The sequence below is a fragment of the Lynx canadensis genome, chromosome C1 (assembly GCF_007474595.2).
Source record: "Lynx canadensis isolate LIC74 chromosome C1, mLynCan4.pri.v2, whole genome shotgun sequence".
Lineage (NCBI taxonomy): Eukaryota > Metazoa > Chordata > Mammalia > Carnivora > Felidae > Lynx > Lynx canadensis.
Genome location: NC_044310.1, coordinates 80,508,608 through 80,536,492, shown reverse-complemented (window position 1 = coordinate 80,536,492; position 27,885 = coordinate 80,508,608). Strand labels below are relative to the sequence as shown.

The 27,885-nt window shown below is 37.2% G+C and overlaps 1 protein-coding gene across 3 annotated transcripts in view; it reads right to left on the bottom strand.

The window, feature by feature from the left end:
• Nucleotides 1-27,885, bottom strand: part of LOC115521213 (TLC domain-containing protein 4-like) — a 70,326-nt gene that overhangs the window by 27,408 nt on the left and 15,033 nt on the right. For all 3 annotated transcript variants that reach the window (XM_030326266.1, XM_030326267.1, XM_030326268.1), the window contains exons 2-5: nucleotides 22,166-22,331; nucleotides 17,591-17,680; nucleotides 15,861-15,919; nucleotides 13,449-13,543 (exon numbers count right to left, since the gene is read on the bottom strand). In XM_030326266.1, coding sequence (XP_030182126.1) covers nucleotides 13,449-13,543; nucleotides 15,861-15,919; nucleotides 17,591-17,680; nucleotides 22,166-22,320 — 399 coding nt within the window. In that variant the 5' untranslated portion in view covers nucleotides 22,321-22,331. The remainder of the gene's footprint in view (nucleotides 1-13,448; nucleotides 13,544-15,860; nucleotides 15,920-17,590; nucleotides 17,681-22,165; nucleotides 22,332-27,885) is intronic.

The following is a 27,885-nucleotide window of genomic DNA, read 5'->3' as shown; positions in this document are numbered from 1 at the left end:
TATAATGTACAGCAAGGAGAATATAGTCAACAATATTGTAATAATTTTATATGGTGATAGATGGTACTAGACTTAACATGGAGATCACTTGGCAATGTATAAAAACATAAAATCATGATAATGTAAGCCTGAAACTAATAGGATATTGTTTAAGTATACTTCAATTGAAAAAAAAAAAAAAAAGAGGTAGGAGAATTTGAGACCTGCATGACAGCTATGGATCAGAAGGAAAATGGCTAGAAGCTGGTTATGTATGAGCATGCCAGCAAAGTAAGAAGCCCTTTCTTAACTGCATGATTTGTGACTATTACTGAACTTCTCTAACCTCATTTCCATATCTCTCTATAAATATGGTGAATACTTTTTTTTTTTTAATTTTTTTTTTCAACGTTTATTTATTTTTGGGACAGAGAGAGGCAGAGCATGAACGGGGGAGGGGCAGAGAGAGAGGGAGACACAGAATGGGAAACAGGCTCCAGGCTCTGAGCCATCAGCCCAGAGCCTGACGCGGGGCTCGAACTCACGGACCGCGAGATCGTGACCTGGCTGAAGTCGGACGCTTAACCGACTGCGCCACCCAGGCGCCCCATATGGTGAATACTTTTTAAAGAGCTGCTATTAGGAGTGTATGGCTGCCCCTCCCACCATCCTCATCTTCCCCATTTTATGAAACAGTGGAATGACAGAATTAACTGAGAAATGGAAGTGTCTACGAACCACTATATCCTGCTGCTGATGGCAGAATTTCCATAAATATTTATTGGCCAGCTGACTGCTAGAATCTTTCAAACTCTTATTCTATTTGGGCAATTCATTATGATAATTAAGCAAGTAAGTCTGGGGAGGCAGGGATGTTAGGACAGGATCACAAGCCTGTGGCATGGAGGCCAGGATTTGAACCCTAGCACTCCTGGGTGACCTCTGGCCAAGCTGATCTAAATTTCAGTTTCTCAGGGCACCGAGATCTGGTTAAGCATCCGACATTAGCTCAGGTCATGATCTCATGGTTTGTGAGTTGGAGCCCCGTGTCGGCTCTGTGCTGACAGCTCAGAGCCTGGAGCCTGCTTCTGATTCTGTGTCTCCCTCTCTCTCTGCCCCTCCCCTGCTTGTGCCGTGTCTTCTTCTGTCTCTCAAAAAATGAATAAACATTAAAAAAAAATTTTTAATAAATAAATTTAAGTTTCTCCATTTGTAAAATGGGCATAATACCATCTTTTTTGACAGAACTGATGTGAGAACAAGATATGTACTAATAGCAACCAAGAAAAATATGAAAATAGAAAAGGCACTCAAAAAGTGGAAAAAAGGGGCATATCGGGGGCTCAGTCAGTTGAGCATTCGACTCTTGATTTCAGCTCAGGTTATGACCCCAGGCTTGTGGGATGAAGCCCGATGTTGCGCTCCATGCGGAGTGTGGAGCCTGCTTAACATTCTCTCTCTCTCGGCCCCTTTCCCCTGCTCTCCCACTCTCTAAAAAAAATAATAATAATAAAATAAATAAAAAGTAAATTAGTGGAAAAAATTTTGCAGTTAAAGGTGAAACTGAACCCAGTAATTTTTCATATCCTGATTGTACAGAAGACTGATTAAGTTTAAGAAAAAGTCCTAAAAGGGCCTATGCCATCCTGTCTATGTAGAAGTCTCCACCTCACTGATATTTGAGTGACTTCACAGGACCAAGGGCCCAGCCTGAAACGATGAGCAGAAAGGGATGATAATAAGAATGACAGGTCGCCATCACAATTAGTGAGGACTAAATGTTGGTTCACTATTGCTATTCCAAGATAAAACATAAATTATGTCCACACATCACTTCTCAAAAAGTCGTCAATCTTACTTTCTAATTGTTGCAGGAAAAAAACATCCAGTTTGAAAAGGAAAATAAATACTTCCACGGGGGAACAGTTTTATCTACCAAATAGGTGACACCAACTTTCCACCTCACAACTATATTTCACTCAGCTCAAATTTCACTCTGTTCAGGACAACTTTATGTTTCTTACCATCATAATGTGGTAGGGTTGAAATGGACTCTGAAGATGGCCTCGTTCTATTACCAACTGATATTTAAATCCCATCTACCAAAGCTCTTCCAATTTGCCCTTCAGCCTGCACAACTCCATGGTGAGAAGTGTAGCATCTCCTAAAGCTGTCTGCTCCTTCCTGGGAGTGCTATTCATAAGTTTCAGAACTCTAATGCACCCTCTCTGACTTCCATCTACCAGTCCTACTTCTGATCATGGTAATCCAAAATCTCTTCTTCACATGATAACCCTTGAAATATTTAAAGACCATTCATGTCTATCTTCTTTCCAGGTACCATTTCCAATTTGCTCAGAAAATTCTGGTCTACCCCCTTCAGAGTTCCTGAACCTCATTAACTGGCAGTCTTCAGACAACAAGAACAAAGAGGACAAACAACAAAAACCAACCAATCTCTTGGTGAAAAAAAAAAAATGTTTACACACAATAATCTCTACACATTAGCCAGTAAAGTCAAACATGTACAAACATCTTTTTGAAGGTGCAGGGTAACCTTTCCAAAGAGAATTTTAGCAGAACATGTCCATATACTTAAAAATGCATCCCACTTTCCCAGGATTTCCTCTCTACAGAATTATTCTTTGAAAATAATTGTGTATCGCACAAATATGAAAAGATATAAGGATGTTCACGCAAGTTATATACAATAGTGAAACTCAGAACAAACGTATAACAATAGGGAATTGGTTAAATATGATTATATATCCACATGCTGCCAATAGAGCTAATGATCCAACCAGATGGCCTGAGAATAAAACACATTTTCAGAACTTACAAAAAACTTAGAGAATTTACCTCCTTCACACTCTTCCTTAGGAAATCATTTGAAGTTATGCTGCAGCACAATGAGTGAGTGAACCAAGAAAGACAGACATGGGATCCAGGAAAACAGTGGCCCCAAACCAGGAAAGTCATGGCAGGAAGCCCAGGACACTGGGCAGCAGACCTAGAGAGCAGTCTGTTCAGACTGAAGTGGAGAATGGAGGGTTCCAAGGGCAGGTATCTGGGAAAAAACGATCGCAGAGATGTGATGCTATCCTTGAGAGTATGGAACAACTCAAATATATGATAAAGGCCAAGAACATGTTGCAAGAAAAAAGGGAAGCATTGGAAACTCTAAACAAAAATTAGACAGGAAATGTAATCTTGTTTGTGCAGTCCACTATTTTAATATGATTGTCATAATTGATTGTCATAATTTTCATATTGGTTTTCTCTGTGTAGGATCAAACAGATGTAAAGGAAAACTTGGTTCAAAATCTTGACAATACAACCCACCCCCCCACCAAGTACAAATGACAAACTGAGAAGTGAAGTAGTGGTTAGAGACACAAAAAGTAGCATAGGAGCACTAATACCCTCACCTTAAAAAGTATCAAGAGGTGCTACAGAACCAGAAATGGAAGTTTTCAGAGGAACTTAGAAACTAAAATTCCTTTAACAACACTGAAAGGAAGAAGGGAAAGGAAAGAGAGATGTGAGAGTTCAATGCTTATCGTAACAAGAAGATAATGTCATCCAACATTGACAAGACGGTGACAGTCTCCAAAGATGGCTGCCATCACTTCCTTCCCTTCCTAGATGTGCACAGTGCTCCTCATATGAAGAGGTGGGGTCTTATTTTCCTCCCCTTGAATCTAGGCTGCCCTAGAAAACTCACGTGACCACCAGAATGCAGTGGAAGTAACATCCTGGGTCTTCTGAAGTTCAGTCATGAGAAGCTTTGCAGGGGGGCCGCAGGAGGGGCCACAAACAGGCACTGTAGGCGACAGCCCTGCTGAGGTCCCAGCAGAGAGCCAGCACCAATTCCCAGACACTGGAATGAGCCTCTTTCAACCCAGTTGAGCCTTTAGAGGACTCCAGTCCCAAATGCTACTTAACAGCACCCACATGAGAGATCCCATGCAAGAACTGTCCCACTTTTTTTTTTTTTAATATTATTAAGAACTCATGAGTCAATGGTTTTCAATGGCTACAATAGTTATTCTAATTGATGATCAAAATGTCACATTTTTAGCCAATGAGAGAGCTTTCATGTTAGTTCTTATGTCCTTTAGACATAACCCCATTAGTCTTTGATAGGCTTCTTGCTTTCTGACATAAGATTGACAGTTATTTTGTTGTATGCAATACTTCAATGTGTAAAATAAATTTTAAATTTTGAGCCCATTTTTGTCATATATAATCAAACACAGAATGCTATTTTTGACTTATGCATACACCCATTGGAAAAAAGTGGAAATACCTAAATGTAAATGGTAATTAAGTAAATATAGTCATCTCTGGGTTGTGGGATTTGGGAATTATTTTTTCTTTTTGCTTGTCAATATTTTCTAATCCTCAAATAAAAATTAATGACCTGTCTAATTTCTTCAAATGGCCTCTGCCTATACATTTTTCATAGCTTTTTTAAATGTTTATTTATTTTTGAGAGAGAGAGAGAGAGAGAAAGAGAGAGAGAGAGAGAGATAAGGGGCAGAGGGAGAGGAAGAGAGAATCCCAAGTAGGCTCCACACTGTCAGCGCAGAGCCGGATGCAGGACTCTATCTCATGAACTGCGATATCAGGACCTGAGCCGGAATCAAGAGTGGGTCACTTAACCAAATGAGCCTCCCCAGTGCCCTTTTTCAATTCACAGTGTTGCTATAAGGGGCCTTAATCACGGTCTTCCCAAATGTATACTTTTGTGGTTCTCTTTCTACCTCTCTGAAGTTCTCCTCTGCCTCTTTTAGAGGATCATCCTTCTTCTGGTTCCTGCCCCTGCCCCCACAAGACAAACCTTACTTCTAATGCATATGGGCCCCTTGCCCCTGGGACAGCTGTGCTACTGCCACAAGGTCTCACAGCATCTCAAAGTATCTTTCTGCCCAAACAGTCTCCCATGTCCTTCCATGGTATCACATCCCTTTAGTGCTCTGGATCCTTTTGCCCTCTTCTTTCCCTTCATTCTGTGAAATCCAAATTAGTCACCCTGCTCTGTTGACTACAAAATGGCTTTTAGATTTTTTTTTTCCCTTCATTAACATGACCACCACCATAACCCCTAAAATTAAATTCCTTCATAATCTATCACTCATATTATTCCAATAACCTCCTACAACATTTCCTCCCCCCATGTAGCATTTTCTTTCTACATATCACCATCAGTCTTATCTTTCTAGTATGCCAGTTGTATCAAGTTTTTTTGTTTTTTTGGGGGTTTTTTGGCTAATGGGACTACAACAACTCTGTGAAAAGTGAAAATGCAAGTCTGGTGATCTGGGATGTTGACTCCATCAAGTGACTCCATCTTATTCATCCAAACGTACAACCACTACCAAGCGCACACAGATCCACCCTGACACTCTAGTCCTTACTATCACCTCCGAAGGTCTGACTTCTTCTCTTCAGGGATTTTCCTCATGTCTTCTGACCTAGGAAGGCTTCCCCACTTTTTCCTGCTAATCTAAACATTTTTTTTTTGAGAATGAGGTTAAGTCCCATCTACCTCAAAAGCTCTTTTAGAAAATTCAAAAAAGCACAAATATATATAGGAAAATTTATGCACAACTCGTATTCACTACAAGAATATACATCAAGTATGGTCAGTAGTTATCTCTGAAGAATCAGACCTAGACAACATTGGACTTACTAAGCCCTATATTTCAACAGTCTCAGATTTTTTTTTACATATATCCATGTTCAGACTAAAAAAATTAACAGAAGTTAACACAGTCATCTTTCCGTTCCCTAAATTGTAATGGCATTACCGATTTATCAGTGGGCGATGTGTTCCTTGAATTTTTTGATAGTTTCTTACGCTCAAATCTTAGCTACCTAACGGAATTGCACAGGTTCCATCATATGCCTTGTCCCCTGTACCCCCAGAGCTCCTTCGTTCAAAACCACACAGGGGTGGAGGACTATGCTTCAGTCTTGCTTCTATATTTTCTGCTCCTGTATATCAATGACTCATCACCTGTTTAATCCAGTACACCTGTGACAGCATTAGGTGGGACATGGCAACCATGAGATAAGCTTTAGGTTATGCATGATTCCTCACACCGTATCCCCTTCTCTCCTACTCAAGAAAACCTACTGAAATACAAATGAGATAGATGCGATTAAAGGGACAGGCTTAAGTCTAATAGTTTTAGACAAATAAATTACAAATTTTGATACTTTACTGTTAGCAAATTATGACAAAACTCACAATTCACTTCTGGTCAATATGGCTTTTCCACCTCTGCCATCTACCTTTAAGGAGCTCTCTGCCTGTAGTAAAACTCATACTTGCCTTGGCCTCTACGTGATTCTGTGAGGGAAAACAAAACAGGATTTGTCTGATCCCTTCCGGAGCTTAAAAGAAAATTCTCCTTTTGGCCAGTGATTATGAAAATCTGGATTTTCTTACCATGGGAAATTTAATTTTCTAACAGCTGAGAGTAGCTAGGGTCAGGGCCTTCAAAGGGAGGGGAGAAAGAGAACTAAAAGTATGACGGACCTACTTCTGTTGGCGTGGTGCTACATACTGTGCTGCCATCGATGGGTGGGAGTGGGGTGGCCACCCTTTCCCACCATAGGGCTGGAGAGAAATTCTGAGCATCCCACACCGGACACTCGTGTAAAAATGTGACTGTGTTCCATGGGAGCAATAGTGAGGTGTTTTATAGGTTATTGCACGGACCCGGAGCCTTAACACATTTCCATGGAAACCCTTTCAGAGTTCCACCAATCTAAAAGTGACATTTGGGAACAAAAGCCATCCTATATTTAATAACTTTTTGCTAAACTTTAATCATTAAAGGTTTTTGATCTTTTATTTACAAGACAATCGAAGGTCTGAGTGAACACACAGGATCAGATGATTGCCAAATCAGACTCATGTGAAACCGTGATCTTTCCCGGTACTGAGTTTTTAGTAAATGTTCCAAGGACACAGGCCATCAAATGATTCAGAGGACACAGAGAGAGGTGCGGGATATCAAAGGCAGCTGGTAAGTCAGGTCCTCCCTGTGCTGAACAGGCAACTCTGGCCCAGAAGGTATGAACACTCTACTAAGCGAGGTTCGCCAAGTTTCCCACACAGCAGTGAGAGTTTAACTTATAAAACATGTCCATTCTATACTCTCCAAAAGCTGTACAGTGCACATGACATTCTCCAAGGAGGCAGGCCTCACATTCCTCTGTTCTCTTTACCGTGGGTTGTCTTTAACCAGGGACATCCTAAAGGCATTCCACAGTTAAGGTCTCTTCTCCCAGCAAGTGTCAGTACTCTGTCTACCCAAAGGTCCTGCTGACAAGGTTAGACTAGAGTCACTGGCCCTCCTTTCTTCCCCTCCCTTTCTCCCAAGAAACAAATGGTTTGGCAGGCCAGCTGCTTTCACCCCTTCCTTCCAGGGTTACTTAGGAACCTGGTGACAGAGCTTAGCTTATTCTTACTTGCCCACTGCCTACCCCCCGAGCATTAGAACCAAATCAAATCATTTTAACAAAACAGCTGAATCACAGAATTTCATCATTAAAATAAAACTTCAAAGATTTTTTAGTGCAAACTCCTACTCAAAGTTTCTACTTATTATATCTATTTTTGTATCTATCTGATTGAAGATATCTTATGGTAGGAAGAACTACTTTAAAAGGCCATTGTTATAATTTTCTTTTTATTCAATGGTGTCTCTTCTGTAAAACAGAAGTCTCACCTGCCTCACTTTTACTGTCCCCAAAGGTCCTAGTTCTAACACCTGAATTAATCCAGAATTAGTCCATTCTCTTCTACTTAATAATCCTCTCACATTCCCCAGGACCTTTCCAAACCATCATGTCCTACAACTTATCTTTTGTGGGCTGACCTCTCTGGGTCCTTCAATTGTTTGTCTCAGGACAATAGCTTCCTATTCTAATCTCTACTCTGTCATCTGGCAGCCCGTTCCCCTACCCCCGGTATATTCAAGGTCAAGGGCTCCAGATAATGAGCTTGGGTGTGGTCTAACAAGGAAAACTGTAATTTTTGTTTGAATTGGATGCTGTGCCTCCCCTAATAGAGTCTAAATTTGAAAACAGCTTTCTTTTTAAGCAGAGTGACATGCTATTGGCTCAACTGAAGTTGTGGTCATTTATCACTTCCAGATCATTCCTCCCCACCTATATACATCATCACACCTAACCGCAAAACCTAACATTTATCATTATTAGGTTCCATCTATTTGTTTCAGCCTACTGCTCCAGCTTGAAACTTTTTAAAAATGTAATACATCATCCAGCATATTATTAGTTCCCCTTCCTAACCTTGTTTCAGTCATTTGATAAGCTTGTTAAAAAAAAAAATCTTTTTATTGTGGTAAAATATACATAACATAAAATTTACTCTTTTAACTACTTTTAAATGTTTAAGTCTCTAGAACTTTTCATATCCCCAAAACGAAACTCCTCCATTCAACAGTAACTTTACAATACCCCCTCCACCCAGCCCCTGGTAACTATCCTATTTTCTGTGTCCAAGGATTTAACTGTTCTAGCACATCGTACAAGGAGAATCATATAAGACTGGGTTTTTTTTTAATCTAATTAAGAAAAAAAAATCACTAGCTTCACCACACATAAACTGTAAAAAAAATAATAATAATAAAATAAAATAAAAATCTAATTAAGAACAAAATATTGACCTGGGTAGACATGGCAATCATCTTGGCTGACATCTATTTTATCTTCACACATAAGTCCAATATATGAACTATTTCCTTTCCCGGTATTGAAAGGAAACAGGCTTCAAAAGCCAAGCCAGGTTAGAGAAAGAAAGGGAGACAGTTCTGCTAAAATGATCCAACTATGCAAATCTGAGGGGATGCTTTTCCACACAGAAAAGAGTGAAGTGGTAAGCACAGTATAAGGAAAGAAGAGGTAGCCTTGAACTCTTCCTAAAACAAAATGGAGGAAGGCCTTAAGGAGGTTTGTTATGTTCATGAAATATCAGCAATGGTCACTTCAGATATTCTATAAGAAAAAGTAAATATTAGGGGCACCTAGGAGGTTCAGTCGGTTGTGTGTCTGACTCTTGATTTTGGCTCAGATCATGATCTCACGGTTTGTGAGATCAAGCCCTGCATCAGGCTCTGTGCTTAGGGCGGGAGCCTACTTGGGATTCTCTGTCTCTCTCTCTCTGCCCATCTCTCTCTCTCTCTCTCTCTCTCTCTCTCTCTCTCTCTGCATCAGGCTCTGCACTGATGGCAGGAAGCCTGCTTGGGATTCTCTTGTCTCCTTCTCTCTCTGCCCATCCCCCCACTCTTTAAAAAATAAATATTTAAAAAAGTAAATATTAAAACAAATTCCAAAACCCAAACACATTTTTTCACCCCTACATATGTACATCACATGTCTTTACATAGACGCACATACATATATAACACATATTATTTTTTAAATGGCCACTTAACATTTTTACCACGACTAAATCCCTCAATTAGTAGAAAGAGTTATAAGCTCACTGTATAATTCTAGTTGTATGCAGATTTGAATAAGTAAGCTATATAAATAATAATAAAATACTTTAAGACTTACTTCTGCTAGTCTATTGCTCATTACAGTATAAGATGACAATATTTGGATAATCTTTTATTTCAGTGGAAAAAAGGTTAACATGTTATTCCAGTTTTTAAAATATTTTCTTTGATTTAACTATTTAATGTTTTTTTTTACTTAAAAACTTTTTTTTAATGTTTTTATTTATTTTTGAGACAGAAAAACAAAGCATGAACAGGGGAGGGGCAGAGAGAGAGGGAAACACAGAATCTGAAGCAGGCTCCAGGCTCTGAGCTGTCAGCACAGAACCTGACGCGGGGCTCGAAGTCACAGAGTGTGAGCTCATGACATGAGCCGAAGTTGGACGATTAACCGACTGAGCCACCCAGGAGCCCCAATATTTAATATGTTTTTAAGTTTATTTGAGAGTGTGCATGTGGGGGAAGGACAGAGAAGAGGGAGAGAAAGAATCCTAAGCAGGATCCTCGCTGTTAGTGTGGAGCCCGAGTGGGGCTGGATCCCACTAATTATGAGATCATGACCTGAGCTGAAACCAAGAATTAGACACTTAACTGAATGAACCACCCAGGTGCCCCTAACATGTTATATCATATGAAAATTTAGTGGGAAATAGAAATCACACAGACCTTACTACTGAATCTTGCTTTAGTAAGCTATATTAGGTGGCTATTTTAATACTTGCCTAGTCAACAGAAATGTTAATTTTTGAAATTTTATTACTTTTAAAATGTTGTTGTAACAGCCATGACAGTTACTTAAAATTTTTCTTTAAGACTATCTTAATGGGAGAAAAGAAGGAAATACATTATTTATGCGTAACTGAGAATAGGCAACACTATTCAAACCATCTTAAAACATTTAAACAGTTTAGCACTGTTAATGATAAACTGTTAGTGAGTCATGGCATTTGTTGCATGGTGTTGTGGAAATTCTTTAGACTAAACCTAAGACTAATATTTTTCTAATTCTTGTCTCCTGATATAAATTACAACTTTACCATATCTGACATAACAACCCTTTCATTTTTCAGCACCACTTCCTACATACCTCCTTGCAAAGTGTTTTTAAAATGTGGACACTGGGGCAGAACATTAAACAAGAAACAAGTTCTCACCTTCAAGGTATTCACACTGCACCTTAAATACCCTTAAATAAAGGCACTGAGAGCCTCTGAAACCAAATTTTCTTCCTGGATTGCAGCTGAATGGTGTAATGATTAAATTCCAGGGTAGTGTAACCAATGCATAAGAGTTGGGGAAAGTCTGTTACAGGAGTGCTTTTCTTTTCGAATTTAAATGTTTTCCAGTGTTATATAACTTGTTACCTAAAGGTGTGATTTGGGGAGAGAGGGTGATTCATAGGAAACACAGAAGAAAACTAAGGCTACCAGAGAGATCACAATGGGAGTACAAAAGACAGTGGTTTATCCTTAGAAAGAGACCTTAAACATAAATGTGTTCAAACCCTTTATAAGAGATTACCCTGTCATATTTTCCCTGACAACTAGGATCCTGACCAAGGGAGGAAAAGCTGAATTTTAGGGGAAAATCTGTAGGATTTTTACCTTTTTATATATAGAAGATTCCTTAAGCTCTAACTTATTCCCCCCAGAGAATCTTAAAATGCCAGTAAATACACTAAAGAAAGGTACAAAACTAGTGATCAAGACATTATATAACCCACATACAACTTATTTCATAACCTAAATCTAGAAGAATCTTACTTTTCAACTATTCAGTACAGCATATGTTTAAAACCTACGGATAACTTGCCTCCATTTTCCACTTTAAGTTTTACTTAGTTACAATCAGAAAATCTTTTAAGAAGCTGCTACAAACAGCTTAAACAGTCTCATACGTATCAAGTCAAAGTACTTTCCAAATACCAGTTCTCATCATATAAGTGAAGAACTTCATAAAAGTTTATATAAAATAATAATAGTAGTAGTAGCTGTTGTTATTTTGTTAGCCTTAAACAGCACAAAGTGACCTGGGAATTCATTATAGTCAAATAGGAAATGTAAAATCTATAAATGACACAGGATCACTACATCTATGAACAATTATTATTTTCTAATTTTCTTGTTTCCCTATGAATAGATTCACTTTAATTCGATAGACTTGCTTCATATCATTCATTTCATACAATAGAACACACGAAGGTATCAAAAAAGCAATCACTTCTAGAAAACACTGCAGTTGATTTTCTTATCAACTTAACTAAATGAAGAGTTAATTTTTTTTTAATATCCAGCATGCACTTTATTGATTTTTTTAATAAAGGCATAAAAGTCCAAAGAGGAAACAGTATCCATCCCACATAATTAAATACTCAACTTGCCAATGCACGCACAGCCAGCCGTTTGCCAAGCCCGTGATTCAGTGGCCGAGGCACAATAGCAGCTCATAGTATTCACATTTACAAATCCACGTAAGTGACCTGTTATCTTTCACCAGCTTATATTCTTTTCATAGCACAATGGTTATTCGTGATTCATGTTCAGAGAACATACTTCTACACTGCAGCATGATATTAAACTCACATGGGCACCCACACATTCTTCCCAGATTTAACCAGTGTTTTGTTAGTCAGCTTTCATGCTTTTTACCAAGTGTTTAGGAAATAAGCTCTTGTACACCAGATATTTAAGACCTGTAAAAGGTAAGAGTCTATATTTCACAACTACCTATAATCAATTAAAATTTAAAAAGAAGACAAACAGTAGGAAATGCCAGTTAAAAATAGCAGATTTCTTCAGAAAAACAAAGTGATTAAGGATACCTTTTGGGTATACATAAGCACTTATTGATAGCATTAAAACCAGCATAGTTTTTTAAATATTTGTATTAACTTTTTAGATTTATTACTTCCAGTGGGTGATACAGAGAGATATTTTGATATATCTGGTTCTTGCAGAAATAATGCCAAACTGACATCTGATTCACCAGCTATCTTTGTGCAGGCCAATATAAAGAAAAATAGAAGAATACTAATACACATTAATATTTTAAAGCCCTCCAAATAGTCACAGATATCTGGTAACATAAGGACTTTAGCAATACCAAGTCAGAAAAAAAAAAGCCAGTGGCTATATTTAAGTTTTAAAAAGGAGAAAACATGAAATGGTATACTATAACTATTACATAAAATTTATACTATTCTGGTTTACGTATATCTATTATTTCCAAATATCTATTTGGGGCTTGTTGGTATATCTAGATTGACTAAAAAATAATTGATTGTGAAGAAACCTATCTAATGTAAAAGGAATGTAAAATCACTAATTTACAAATGTGCAATGTAGAAAAATAATTTTAGATCTAAAATTTATTATGCATTACTGCCTGAGATTTGCTGTGAGTATCCTCTATCAGCTCAGGCTTGGAAGTCTGATGAAGTCTCTGAGCAAGACTCCTCCACTGCTCTGGTCTACTTAAATGTAATCACATATGTACATGTAATTGCATGGGAATTGAATAGAGAAGAAATACTGAATCTAGTTATACAAGAATCTATCCCTAGCTCTGGCTGTTAAGTCATAAACGCATCTAGAAAGACGGGCAAACACCAACAGCTACACAATCGTAAAAATTTTAAGTGAAAATTCAAGTGAAATTGAATTAAGTGAAAAAATTAAGTGAAATTAAGTGAAATTGGGGTCATCCGCCTTTCTTAAATTTTATGAATCCAAACAGACACACTAATACAAACACACATGTAATTATTTTTGTTAATGAATAAGATAACCTATCACAAGCATGAGCCCTGAATGAATCTGGAGTTGGTCTTGATACACTGGGAACTGGATGTTTAGGTTTCTGCTCACCAGTAAGTCATTACTCCCAATCTTGTCTACTTGTCAGGCTACCACAGATCCTGGCACTCACCAGTACAATGGAGTATGCATACAGCGCTGTACAATGATGGATTATAAAATATTTGTCACCAATCACTTTCCAATACAAAATGAGAATCAACAAATCTGAAAGAAGGAAACATAAGTGAGATATCACATAGGAAGAAAGCTGTCCTGTTTCTCAAGTGTATTTAACTCTGTCTTCCTGACAACTGGTCACAGTCCACCCTGAGCCCACCCCACTTTGTTCATATTGCACCAGTCCCAATACCCACTTTATTGTAAAGTATCTGTTTCCGTACAGCTGTTTCCCCCACTCTACTGTGACTGCTCCAGGACGAAGAACAAGCGTGGGAGTCTAACACAATGCCTATATAGTTAATACTTATTTGCTGAATATATTCACAGGTTACATATTTGTTGAAAGTATAAATAAATAACTTGTTTCTGGGGTTAAATAAAATGGAAATACTATTGAATGAAAACAACTTTTAAGTAAGCTTAAATTACTGATGTTTGTTACTACAACAATTCCAACAGGTAAGCTGGTTGCAGAAAAGGTACATAACGACCAACTCGTTTATAAGACAAATTCAACAAACAACCTTTAAAAATTAAAGGATGTGATTAAATATTAATTCAAAACAGCTAAAAAAAGGAAAAAACAAAACAAGAACTATGACTATTAAAAAGATATGCAAAGAAAGACATCAAGGCAATTTCTCTTTAAAAGATCCTGAACCTAAACACCACGATTCAGAAAATGGTTTCCTTTAACAAAACAATGTTTAACAAAACAGAAACTTCTCAAAAATGTAAATGCAATTATTTTCTTTACCAAATGGTTAAACGTGAAATTTAGACATGGAAGAAATGGCCATCATAGATGGAAACCAGAGGAGGATTCAGGTTTAATGGGTTGGAGCTTATATAATATGGGAACCTTTTTTCACAAAAAATAAAAATTACTGATGTGAATATGTATAAAAAGAAAAAATTAGATTAGAAATTTTAAAGGGAAATTTTAAAGGGAAAATAAACAGCACAAATGTGCAAATCATATTAGTAATTAACTGCATGATATACATCTCTGGATACATCTTCTCTATATACTTTGGCTGTATAGTCTTTGTTCACCAATTTATATGATAATGACCTTGTAAGATTTTCCATAGAGAGTTCGCTTTTCATTTAGCTTGGTTTAAAAAAGTTTGTTTCAGTTCATAATTCATAAGTGCTTCAGATTATTATCTTATTTGGAGAAAACTTTATCAAGTTTCCTTCATATAAGACTTTTTGGGTACTGATTACTCTCTGAACTGACAACGCTCATCAACCAGTGCATGAGGCAAACGTATTATAAATTTTGTGTCATCTTTGTCAATGACAGCACATTCTGTGCCAAACAAGCAAATCTTTTTCTAATGTGTTCACATGATTCACTCTTCTTTTAATTAGGCCATCAAATAACTCAACAGCTTACTCATTATTTTAAATCAAAATTTATCTCTTCCTCATAATGAATGTGTTTGGGTATAATAATCTAATTTTTTCCTTACAATTCACTTCTTGATGGCAGAAAATTTTCTACTGAGTCCCATCACTCATCGTATCACTTCTGTTTCATATCTCCTTATTTTTATTTAGATTCTCTGTCAGCTATTTATTAAATTTGAAAATTATAAAACAGGGCTCTCTATAAAATGTCCAAATCAGGGAACTGTTCTTTCTTTTGTCTTATTGAGATGGTCTACAACATCTTTGCAAAGACTTCAAATGGCATACCGTCACTTAATTTCCCCCTTTGTCTCATAATGTAAAAGGCTATTCCAACTCCATCCCACACAAGGGGAAATATGACAGAAGGAAACATGGTGTAGGAAGAGTTCTTGATCTTAACTGATTATGACTAAAAGTTTCCCTTTGCAATCTTTACCCAAACACTACAAACCATGAGCATAGGAACACGTTTCAAGGGCCGTTACAAGTGAGAGACTTTGATGCTTAGCTTCGTGAGTTTTCCAGGAATTCCACCTAAGAGACTCTTTAAGCCAAAAATGGACCATTGCTAGTAAAAAAAAAAAATATATATATATATATATATTTATGTATATATGTGTATATACACACACACACACACACACACGCACACACATACACACACACACACACACACACACACACACACACACACACACACACACACATATATCCAGGCCTAACTGAGGCCCCACTCTGCAGCTCTATCTTCAAAGAGAACCAGAGAGCCAACAGGAAAAAAGTTTCATGCTCTACCATCACAGCAGATATTTTTTTTTTTCCTGTGTATGAGTCCTACAAGCTACTTCTCAAATAAATAAACCAAAAGCATAGACTATGTATTCTTTGCAAAATCCCATGAGTAGTTTAAAAAGAAACAGACAGTGATCAACTTATCACATACCAGAAATGAGGTAGCCCGAAGAAATAGAGATATTCACTTTCACAAACGATGAGTCACCCCTATAAATATTTAAAAAAAAAATTCTTTTTTTAGCACATGCGTTATAGATGACAGCTACATTTATTCTACTGAAGAGTATATTTAAAATGCTTTCTATAGATTCCTGAATGGTGAATTGTCATTTGCACAAGGCACTGTGTTAGCTGTGATATACTTCTAACTGCACGAATGATCATAATTTCTTACATGAGCTAAAAGTTTTACATAAACAATTTTACCAAAAGATAACTTGTTATAAATGTGTTCTCATATGATTTGTTTGTGAAAGGATTCCAACAGAATTCCAGATGCTGATGTTTTTTGATTCCTTATTCTAAATCAGAGACTCAAATACTTCAAGAAATCTTCTAGCCTGCCCCTGATCTTGAAACCATATACTATTGGGAAATGGTTGGAACAAGACAGCTTAATCCTGCTGTTTCAACACCTATACATATCAAGGTCCTACAATTTGCCTTAATAATCATCTTTACTCCAAGAAACAAATACGAATTATCAGTCTTTTCATCAATTTATAATGTGAACTCTTGGTGAAATGAAGACAAAATTAAACTGAAATGCAAATGTAAAGGTTAGATGCCCTGTCTTCTTAACAAATGTTGATCTGCAAATATGGCCCAGGAAAATTGAACCTGGAATAAATTACAGCATCAAAGAAAATGTGAAAATATCAAAAATTACACAAGGTAAACATTTGATAGGGACAAAAATTGATCAGTGAATCAAACCTTTGTCATAAAATTCATCTCCCAAAAGAACTGGTTCTGTTGACAACCATATTACTCTAATAAAATTATGAAAAAAACCCTTAGAAACTGTTTAGGTAGATTACATAAAAAACCTCATCATGGAATTAAATTCACTAAGTTGATTCACTGAAAAATACCTTCCTGATGAAAATTTACCAATACTGGTACTATCCTGATGGGCATAATTCCATATTTATTAAAATGACATCGTTGCAGTCAAACAAATAGTCAAAAGTTATATCGTCCCACATCCCCCAGAGCCCCACATCTACTGCATCCCTATGCAGGGCTTTCTCAAAACATACCTCACCTCTCAAATCAAGCTGAATTAAGCCCTCTCCTATAATTCTAGGGAACAGTTTTCAGTATCTCTGCCATTGCAACAACATTTAATTTTTTCAAAAAGAATCACCTTACAAATTATCCTATTATGGCTGAACACTGTTATTATTAGTGCTTCAAATCTTCTCGTGTGGTACTAAAGTCCTCTCACATGGATATGAATGATTCTCATTGTTATACCTTTGATATCAAATGATGGGTTAAACACAAAACTGAGTCTTCAGTAGATATTATCCAAGTTGACTATCCTATCTCAATAGGAACTCATTTTTTGCTCAGAACAGTGGTAACAACAACTTGGTTTTACTCACTAAGTCAGTATAAATGTTTACATCGTTATCATCACATTCTCCGTCTTGGGTAACAATTGTAATGCTAGTGCAAAGTGGCCTTCATTATTTGTATTCAAATCTAAAATAAATCATTTTATTGCACCTCGCTAAAATGAGTCTGAGCACAAGCATTTTAATAAACCATGCACCATCAATACATTTTCCGTTTTAAAGTAAGAAATGTTCTTATTAATAATTAATATCAGAACATGAATCAAATGGACTATATTGGAAAGAAACAGCTTACCAAAGTGGATCAGCTTTTGCAGCCTCATCAAAAAAGAAAATGTAGAGGGCAAAAATCCCAGCCACCAAAGAATGGCATGTAGATACTACCCTGAAAAGAAACAAAATACATACAAAGATTTTAGATTCTTTGCAATAAACTTTAATTCTGGCAAAGACATTTAACATTTGAAGATGTGAAATCTGGAAGCATTTACGTATAGGAATGGAGTAGCTCTAAAAGCATAACAAAATTGTCACTTGGAAATCCAAGGGCTACAACTTTACTTTGGAATTAATAACGAGAAGGTTGCCCAGGTCTACAGTTTCCTGCTAGAAGACTGTGGAATCACTTATTCGTTAAAAGTTCCAAAGTGGAAGCATATCTGATGATGCAGCTGACAGAGTTTTGTGCAGACAGACGGCAATTGGTGAGCCCACTACCTGGCACCTGACTCCAAGTTCCATCACTAACAGCACTGCTGTGCCATTAGTTTCCCGTTCCAATCAGTTAGGAATAACTTCCAAACCTACTGGCCTTAACCAATTCCATATCCTTGAATCAGGGTTCGAATGGATCATGAAATGAAAACTTACTACCTTGGAGATTTCAGTGTCAAATGCACATTCACATGCATTGCTGCACTTGATTCCTGTAACCAATTCATGAGGAAGCTAGAGCAGCTATTAGTCTCTTTTTGTCATTATTATGAAACCACTTCTAAACAGAAAAATTGAGGACCATGAATTTATACAGAAAATCTATTTTTAAAAGACATGCTCAAGCGAAGCAAAATGTTCACGAAATCCAGGCTGAATTTTCTTGTATAGAAGGAGAAAGGTTTAGATGAAAAACACGTTTCTACAAAGAAATCTTGCTAATAATTTAATGGTTCAACCAATACCCAAGCTCTCGGATTTGCTAAAGAACTGTACACAGGATGCAATATATTTATTCACATAATGAAAATGTTGACAAGTAATGAAGATTCTTTTCTCTTCGTTAGAATAAAGGACAAGGGAATGACAAAACTTTCTCTTTAGAAATTAATGGGGCACAATAAACTTCTGTCTAAAATATGACCCCAATTCTTTAACAGTGAAATATCTCAACTAATAGGGGTCCCTGGATGGCTCCATCGGTTAAGCATCCAACTTCCGCTCAGGTCATGATCTCTCATTTCAGGAGTCTGAGCCCCGCATCGGACTCTGTGCTGACAGCTCAGAGCCTGGAACCTGCTTCGGATTCTGTCTCCCTCTCTCTGCCTCTCCTCCACTCAAGCTCTGTCTCTGTCTCTCTCTCAAAAATAAACATTAAAAAAATATATATATAAACTTAAAATATATAACATAAACATAAAATACATAAAAATATATAACACAAACATAAAACATATAAACATAAAAATATATATTAACTAACATAGAGCTTGATATTAGAAAATTTTACTGTAACTTGAAAAATCAATATCCTCGATCTAATAAATGATGTGGTCCTAAATAGATATATCATGTTAAATCAAATCATATTTAAATGCTCAAAAATCCTCACTAATTTAAAGGCACTAACAAAGAATCCTTTGTAATACCAAAGGATCATTTTGAAGTGTGAATAATTAACCCCGTTTATCTGGTTTACAAGTCTGGAATTTTCACGCCAAACACACCTACATACTGAACATAGCAGTCTAAGGATTTAAGTTCCTTTATGTCAAATAAAACACTCCATTTAAATAATCATACAACCAGCATTCTACTGCCATTCAAAAATTCTACGAAAGGAGAAACCACAACTTCTTACTAACTTGCTCTAGTGTTTAGTAAACTTAGATCAGAATGTTTCCCCTTGGAAAAATGACAACTTTTTGTTCCTGATACTTAGTCCTCAAATTCCCTTTTGTGTTGAAATGTTACATGGTAAATGGGAAGGATTAAAAAGGCTTAGCTGATTGAAATGGCATATAATTCATGAGAGAAAAGTTAAAACTTAACTTGGGTCAAACAACCTCCCACTACAATGAGCAGAAAAAGAAAAAACCCTGTGCTTACATACTGCATGCTGCATTAAAAATCTATTCATTCAGAAACTTCTGTTAATAAACATTTCAGTGTATTCTTTAAAATCAGATTCCTGGTAAAGCAAGATGTAGATTCCTCACTGTCTAAAATGAAACACCAAGATTCTACCCAAAAGAACATACTTTTTTTTCAAAGAAGGTTAAAAAGAAATGTTTATGCTAATGAAAAGGCAGTGAAATAATGACCACCGTAGAACAGCAATTTAAAGTTACTGACTTAATCATTCACAAGTATTAAGAATATTGCCAAGAGAAATTATTTAGCTCAAACAGATAAGAGTTAAAAATTAGAGAAGTAGATTTCAAAATTAGGAGTATTCAACACAATTGGGCTTTCTATACCATAGGAAAACAAGCGGATATAAGAAAATGTTTTTTAATTATAAGATATAAATAATACCTACAGGTATGCTTTTTTCCAGAAAAAGCAACGATGAATTATAGCAATTTATCACTTATAATTAATTAAACTGTTATCCCTCGGGTGTGAATTTGCTGGGTTTTTTTCCCTCCTTTTGCTACTGCACGGCTTAGACAACTAGTTGTTCAGAAACTTTCCTGATTATTAGTAAGAATTATGTGAGCTATATTGATCTTGGTGTTTTAAGACTAGAAGCTGAATTTCAAGACGTATACATGTACTTTACACAAAAAGCAGCCAATTTTTTTTCTTTCTTTGCACTCTACCTCACAGCTTAAGTCTCATGTAAACCAAGCTGGAGTGGGAACAGGAGTAAATATGATAGAGAAAGAGAGAGAAGAGAACATCATTTGAGTAGGGTAATGAATCTTCTATAATCCTAGACTCCTTTTCAAATAGGAACTTGGTTTCCCAAATGGTGATTCCGTGCATCATAGAATGGCAGCGGTAAGACTGAATAATGCAAAGTAGTTTTCAATTTCGTTTCATTTTCATCTTTGCCTCTCTCTCTGTACCATCCCTATTTCTTTGGCCTGCTGCTCTCCAAGATTCAAATGCCCTTACCTACCCTAACCATGGTGAAAAGGAAATGAAAAACAGTTCAAAATTGACTCTCAGCAAATCTGGTCTCCTAACCCAGTCCCTGGCCCCTTCCTTCTCTTTCCCTATTCTCCACCTATCTCCAGGTTAGAAAGGGTTTTTAAAAATAATGATTAGTATCTTTTGTATCCCACATTTTAACAGCAGCTTCGCACTATTCTTAAGACAAAACAAAAATCCTACTTCTTATTTTTCAAAAATACAGAGAGAAATAATTCTCACTTTTGGGGTAAAAAGAGCTACAGCATGTATGAACTGGACAAATCACTGTAAGGTGCAGAAGGAAACTCGAGTCTTATTCCCAGTCTGAGTTATAAAAGTGGATGCCTACAAAACAATTTGGCTCAAAGACAGGGAATTTCTGGTCAAATGTGACCATCCTCAAATAAACACTTCGACTTTGGCAGAAGTTATTCTAAAAGGAAAATTCAGTGAGAAATCATTATAGCGATTTTAGAGACCTGCTGAATTCATTTTACAGTTAGCATCAACTTCAAGTAAGTAACAACAAAAGAATATACCCATAGTTGCTCCAATGCACTGCAGTTTGCAAATGCCCGGTGGTTTGGGGGCGAAATGCTCCAAAGCACATGAAGCACTCATCAGAGTCATTTTGTGTTTGACATATTGTGAAAGATTAATGAGTTGCACTCACACAAAAACTGTAAACCAACGAAGTAAAACTCCTGCAGATTTCTATCACTTACATGTACTACTCATTTTCCCTTTATTCTTTGTTTAAAAAAATCTAAAAAGCAATTTTTATTTTAGCAAAAGAGTCGATTCTGGTCTCTGAATTATAATGAAAAGTTCATTAAAAGAGAGATACAGATGTGCTAACCATACACCATGTTCTTTGGTGAGTAGCATAACTTCCCCCAGTCTGGCTAAGCCAGCCAACACTATATATAGGCTACTCACAGCCCTAACTAACGTTTATTTATGTTATCATTTCCAAAGACATGTGTTTGTTCTCATAAATGTTTCAGAGAAGAATGTAAAACAGGACTCTTCTGCAATCAGCAGAAGCCTACTTAACCTTCCCACACTTCCCCAGAAAGTTCAATTTTTCCCAACATCTTTCAATATAAGAATTTTTAGAATTTTCTCATACAAGATCTATCTACTTACTTTCCTTTTATTTATTCCCAAGGTCAAATTAAAAAAAATCTGACCTTAGGGGTGCCTGAATGGCTCAGTCAGTTAAATGTCCCACTCCTGATATTGGCTAAGGTTACAACTCACAGTTCCTGAGTTCGAGGCCCAAGTCGGGCTCTACGGCAGCACAAAGCCTGCTTGGGATTCTCTCACCCTCCCTCTCTGCCCCTCTCCCACTCAACTGCGTGCTCTCTCTCTCAAAATAAAAAATAAACTTAAAAAAAAAATCTGACCTTAAATTTTGTTAGATCTTAAATGAAAGATTTTTTGGAAATATTTTAAATGATTTTATTTCATAAAACTCACTTTTTAAAATCAATTACATTTTCATATGCTTTACCTTGAGTTCCATTCAATCTTCTTTTCAAAGCTGAGACTATTAAAACCTGGAGAAACTTTTGCTGAAAACCAGTAACTTATAAAGTGGAAAAGAAGCTGAAAGGTGAAAAAGCTGGTAAAAACAGTGCTGAAGATCAGTTTGGTGTTGGTATCCATATTTCTTCAACCTGTTAAGAGAAATGATGGCTATAAATTGCTTTAAATTGCTCATAATAAATCTACATTAATTTTTAATTTTAAAAGAGTATGTGGTTATATTTTTAGTAATTTATTTTAATTTAGCACAAATCTAAGAATACAAAGAAACTAAAAGACTTTTAAGCCTTTACCAGCTATTTGTCATGCATCTTATATCTGTATTAAAATAAAAAAGGGGAAAAATCGGTTATCTTAAATATTTCACTCTTACAAATCTCAGGTGGCAAATTTAATAGCATGATATTCAAAATTATCTAAGTCTTAGTGTTTAACATTAAGAGGAAATTTCAAGTACTATAACTGAAGGTATTCTTTTAGTAATATTAATTTTTAATTAAACTTAGGACAAATCACCTGATTTCTCTATGCCTCTATTTCCTCATCTATAAAATGAGTTCATTAGATAATTTCTAGGAAACAAGCCAAAAATCATAATAAAACTAACATTATCTGCAACAGCAAAACACAAAATAATTATTTTATAAAAACTAATTGTACAGTGAGACAAAAAACATTTAAACCAAAATTAAAATCTTAAGAAGAATAATACCATCTGGTTCTTTTCTACTTAAATTAGTATTTTACTTTTAAAAATAATTCTGCAATCACACACATCCTTGGACCAAAAATCCTCCATGACTTTTTATCTTTATAATAAAAGATTTTTATAAAAGCATTTCAGGTTTTAAGGGTAGAGTTAGCAGAAAGAATATGCATATATACACATTCAAAGTATGTTTCCTTTCTCATTGAACTGAACTTTATTTGTCTCCTAAAAATCTTAGGAACATTCAGACCAAAAGAAAGACACTAAAGCATTTACTCATATCTAGCAAATATAGCATTTCTAGAAATGGCTCCATCTTTGATAGAGCTGACCCTCAAATGAAAAGGAAATGAATCAATACATATTCCCAGCTGCCTAATGTGAAGAAATAAAGTCACCTCGTGGAGCCAATTCACTAGAGAAAAACCAAGTCATTGACTGCACTAGCAATAACCCCACTTCATTCCCTTCCAGCCAGGACCTTGTAATAAGAATCAGGCTCCCACAGGGCCCCTTCTGACAGAACTCATGTGTCTGTAATGAGTTCTTTCCCCATTCTTTCTTTCTGGTGTGTGTGCTCAGTGAAAATATTGATAATACCATTCTTCTGCAGGAGGTTCCATTAACTTTATTGCTCATTTACTTTTTTTTTTAATTCAACATGTGTTTTGGGGTATTAAATTTTTTAATTTGTGATCTTTTAGCCTATTAACCAAATAATACATAAAAGTAAGTTTTGTGCATAAATTAAACATCATTATAATTCACTAAGTGAGATGTAAAAGGCAAAATGGTTTTCTAAGATTAAAGCAAATGGGGGCCAGGTGGACAGATAAATGAAGAAAATGAAGCCACTAACCAGAAAAGAGTGGACAGTCTAATCTTAAATGTGAGGATGGTTTGCCCTGAAGGGTTCTTTCTACACATTTCCTACGAGTCCTGGAGGGTGCTGGATGTGAGCTACTCATTCACTTTTGTTAAAATTCAACGTATATAATGAGCATTTATTTCATTAATGTTTGCTAAAATTTGTATTACAAAATATAGTATTACACATTATCCATTTTATGAACTGTTGATGTAATCAATACATTAAAAAACAAAAGCACTCTAACAACTCACCATTAAGAAATTCCCCCATTCCTAAAACAGCTAGTTTTTATTGTCTTTGTTATACTGGCTACTTTATATTTTTAACAGATTTCCTTTCACTTAACTGGGGTCTTTGAGGGACATGTTGAGAGTCTCCCTTCACAAAAACATTTCATTTAAAACTAAAGAGCTCCATATAGTCCAGTTGTGGCTTCTATTAAAGGCTCAACAGACAGAAGCTAATTAAATTGTTCTACTCTCAGCTTTGCTTCTTAAGCAGCTGCTTGCTTCATTAGTCATGCCAAATCAAGGACAAATCTTGTGATTTTTTTTATAAATTTCCCCCAGAAAACCAAGGCTTCTGGTAGAAAGCAAGTACCTCTGTTCATTCACCAAATCAGGCAAGAGAAGGAGGAAAATGGACAAAGCCAAACAACACTAATTACTGACATAGATTAAGAACTTTTGAGAGTTTGGAGATTATTGAGTAGAAGAATACACAGTAAAAGGAGAAAAGTATTAGACCTGGTTCCTACACCTCTACATGTGGCTAGGAGCTGGTAGAAAGTGGGGATTCTAGGCTAGGAAGGAACAGCAAGAACAGGAAGTGGGAAATATTTCTGTGGCAATTTACAAGGGGAGTGTCTAGACATGAACTTTACAATGTAATTAGCCCATCTTGATTCACACCAGAGAAACTCTTCCAGAGGCCTCCAGAATGCAATGATGTTTGAACATTTTCTCCCAAGACGGTTTCCATAAGCTTCCATTCAAGCTGGTTTCTTAGAAGAAAAACATGAGAAGGTTTGAAGTACATCTCTTTGCCGTCAGCTTATACGAGCCCCCTCCAGCAGGACTCCCAGAGGCAGGGTCACCGGAAAAAGCGCAGCCAAACTGACTCAGCCCTCACTTCAGCCAACAGTTCATTGGACATCTGTCACATGCCCACCAGCCAACTCCTGTGCCAGGTCTCGAATACAAAAAGGGACACGCTTATAGGCCAGTAGGGAAGCAAAGAAACTGATCACTAGCACATAAAGTGCCAAGCTCAGGGTGCTAAGGGAGTATTCCCCACTTTCCGTGAAATAAATACCCAACAGAGAGGACACATAAACAGTGAGGAAATATCGGAAGGTATTTAGTGCAAACCAACAGGACATCTTCTCTTCTGTTAAAGTCCCAACAAGACTCTTTAAGGCTGAAGTGCAAGACTCAGTTCTGCCAGCTGAATCTAGAACTACCGACCTGGAAACACAATGATTACTCTCACTTCCCATGTTCGTTATTCTCTTTGTAATACAAGGGCTTCCCTAGGAAGTATGCCACTTCCAGACACATGCAGAACTGCACTCCTTCCCATTCTGACACAGCATGAATCACTGCTGTAGTGATCAGCAGTAAAAATGTTAAAGAGGAAAAGGTCTTGTGTGGTTGTCTTTAAGGGCAGCAAGGAAGGGGGAAGCTGGGAAGAATGCTTCCTTGTGTTTAGCATTCCTTTTCCCGTCCTTCCTAAGTTCCCTTTCCTATTTCCCACATTGATTCCAAACACTCACTGGACTTAAATCTTCAGTTCTCTCTCTCTTATAATAGATATGGTTCCTTCGCATTTCACCAAAAAGTGGAGGCTGTCGAGCATGAACTCCCTCAAGTGTTGAAATGTCTACCTCCCCTGCCCCAACCCAGAACCTCTTCTTTGCACTCTATAGGCTCTGCCTGGGCATATGACCCAAATCTTTAACGTAGCTTCTGTTGTGTGCAACCAAACCTCACCATCCCCCAGCATACTAGTCCTGGATGATCACCTTCCCTCTGGATGGCTCCTTAGGGGCATCTTGGAGGCCCCATGGGCTCTACATGACTCAAGCTGAACTTAATTCCAAACCAGTACTTCTCCCAGAGTACCACAGCTCAGAGAATGGTGCTATCCACCACACTTTCCCATCTTCCAATCTAGAATAGCTCAGTCACTCTGGTCCCCTTCCTATCCCTTATTCCCACAATTAACTGACTGTCAAATCCTGGCAGAATGAAGAATACCAAATGAAGGATAACTTGATTCCAGGAGAGTTCTGAAAGTTCCTCTTGAAAGCTTTATGAATAATATGAAGAAATGTGGCTGGAAAACAAAATTAGGTAAATCCAGAGCTAGCTGAAAAACTAGAAGCAGCCTGTGGATCAATGAGCTAAAATAAACTTGAGAAATATATTCTAATATCCTATAAGGTTCTCTCTTTTTGGTTTGTATTAGTAACATTTTTACAAATATTTATAGGATACTCAATCTGCACATAATGCAGAGCTGGGAAGGATAGCTAATGTAATGGGTTAACAGAATCAGGTTCCTAAATTCTCTTCATAAGCGGAAATAGTGAGTCTCAATCAAAAAGAAAAAGTATAACAGGAATAAATTGTCCAAAGGCAATGCCTAAGTATAGGACTTAACATACTGGCTACATCTCTCTCTCTCTCTCTCTCTCTGACACACACACACACACACACACACACACACACACACACAGTGGAAGCCTCAGCAGTTGATGATACACAAACCTATGAAAGATGATAATGTAATGAAGATACTAATAACAAAAAACAAACTTCAGGCTCAGGTAGTTAGCATAAAAATGTACCTTTGGATCAAGACACTTACCAGTCCCACTTTAATCTGAATTAATCACAAACCATTGGGAACAAGATTACTTAGAAAGGACTCAAGAGCATCCTTCAAACATCTTCATTGTCGTGTAAAAAAGTAAAAGATGGAACTTATTCTGCATTACTCAAAAAGGCACAAATGGGCAAAAATTACAGGGAGAGGAGAGTTCAGCTTAATTCAAAGAAGAACCTTCTAACAATTTAGAGGTGCCTGGGCATCCGTCACGGAAGAGATAAAAGGACATGGGGTGGGGGTGGGGGTGGGGGTGGGGGGAGAGATGTTGAGCCCAAGTCTAGCCTTCAGAGAGCTCTCAAAGATTCTGGGATTCTAGGACTGAACTGAACTGTGGTATCTAAAAAGACAATTTTGCATTAAATACTACATAAGCTTCTAACAGTCCATCATTTAGGTTTTTAAAAATCACAACTACATCTGTAGGAAAACATTAAGTACACATAACATGATGAGACAAACACAGGCTCAGTCGTGGTCTTGGGATTGAACCTTATTCCACTGCTTGCTGTGTGACCCGGGACAGATTTCTAAATTTGCCTTATCTGGCCCTCAGTTTCCTGTACAATGGAGGTAACAGCAGTCCTAACCTGGTACAGCTGTCCTAAGGCACAAACCACATGTGTGCTAGATACTTAGAACAGTACTCAGCATATGGCAGACACGAAGTTTCTGCTTCCACCGTCATCCATCCCCGGCAGCAAGATGGCATGCAGTTTCTGGGTCTGTTACCACTCCAGCCAAGGGTAACAAGACCAGTGTCTGGCCACTAGCCCTAGGCCCCTAATCATCCCTGTTTACATCAGTCAACACACACCCATGCAGGCAGACCCCACTGCAGAAATCTATCCTCTACCACGGGACTACCTCTGTCATGCTCCAAAGTTCCTTCCTGGCAGCCACCTGACCCAGTCCCTCTCTCCCTCCACCTCTCCAACCTGTCCACTAAACCCCTGGGGCTGCTGCTCCCCACCCATATCCCCTGCCTCTCCTCCACGTGCTCTGAAGACACTCCTCCTCCCCAGCAGCCCCTCTCAGGGAGCGGATGCCTTAGTCTCCCACACTTCAGAGTCAGGAGGCCAGCCTATATACTCTTTGCTCCTTGTGGTCTCCTTCAGGCCCTACTCCTCCATCCCCCTGCTCCCTGGAAACACCCAGAGTGTTTTGGTCCTACTATTCAGTAATGCCTCCTCTCCCCCTCCTCAGTGTTATATTC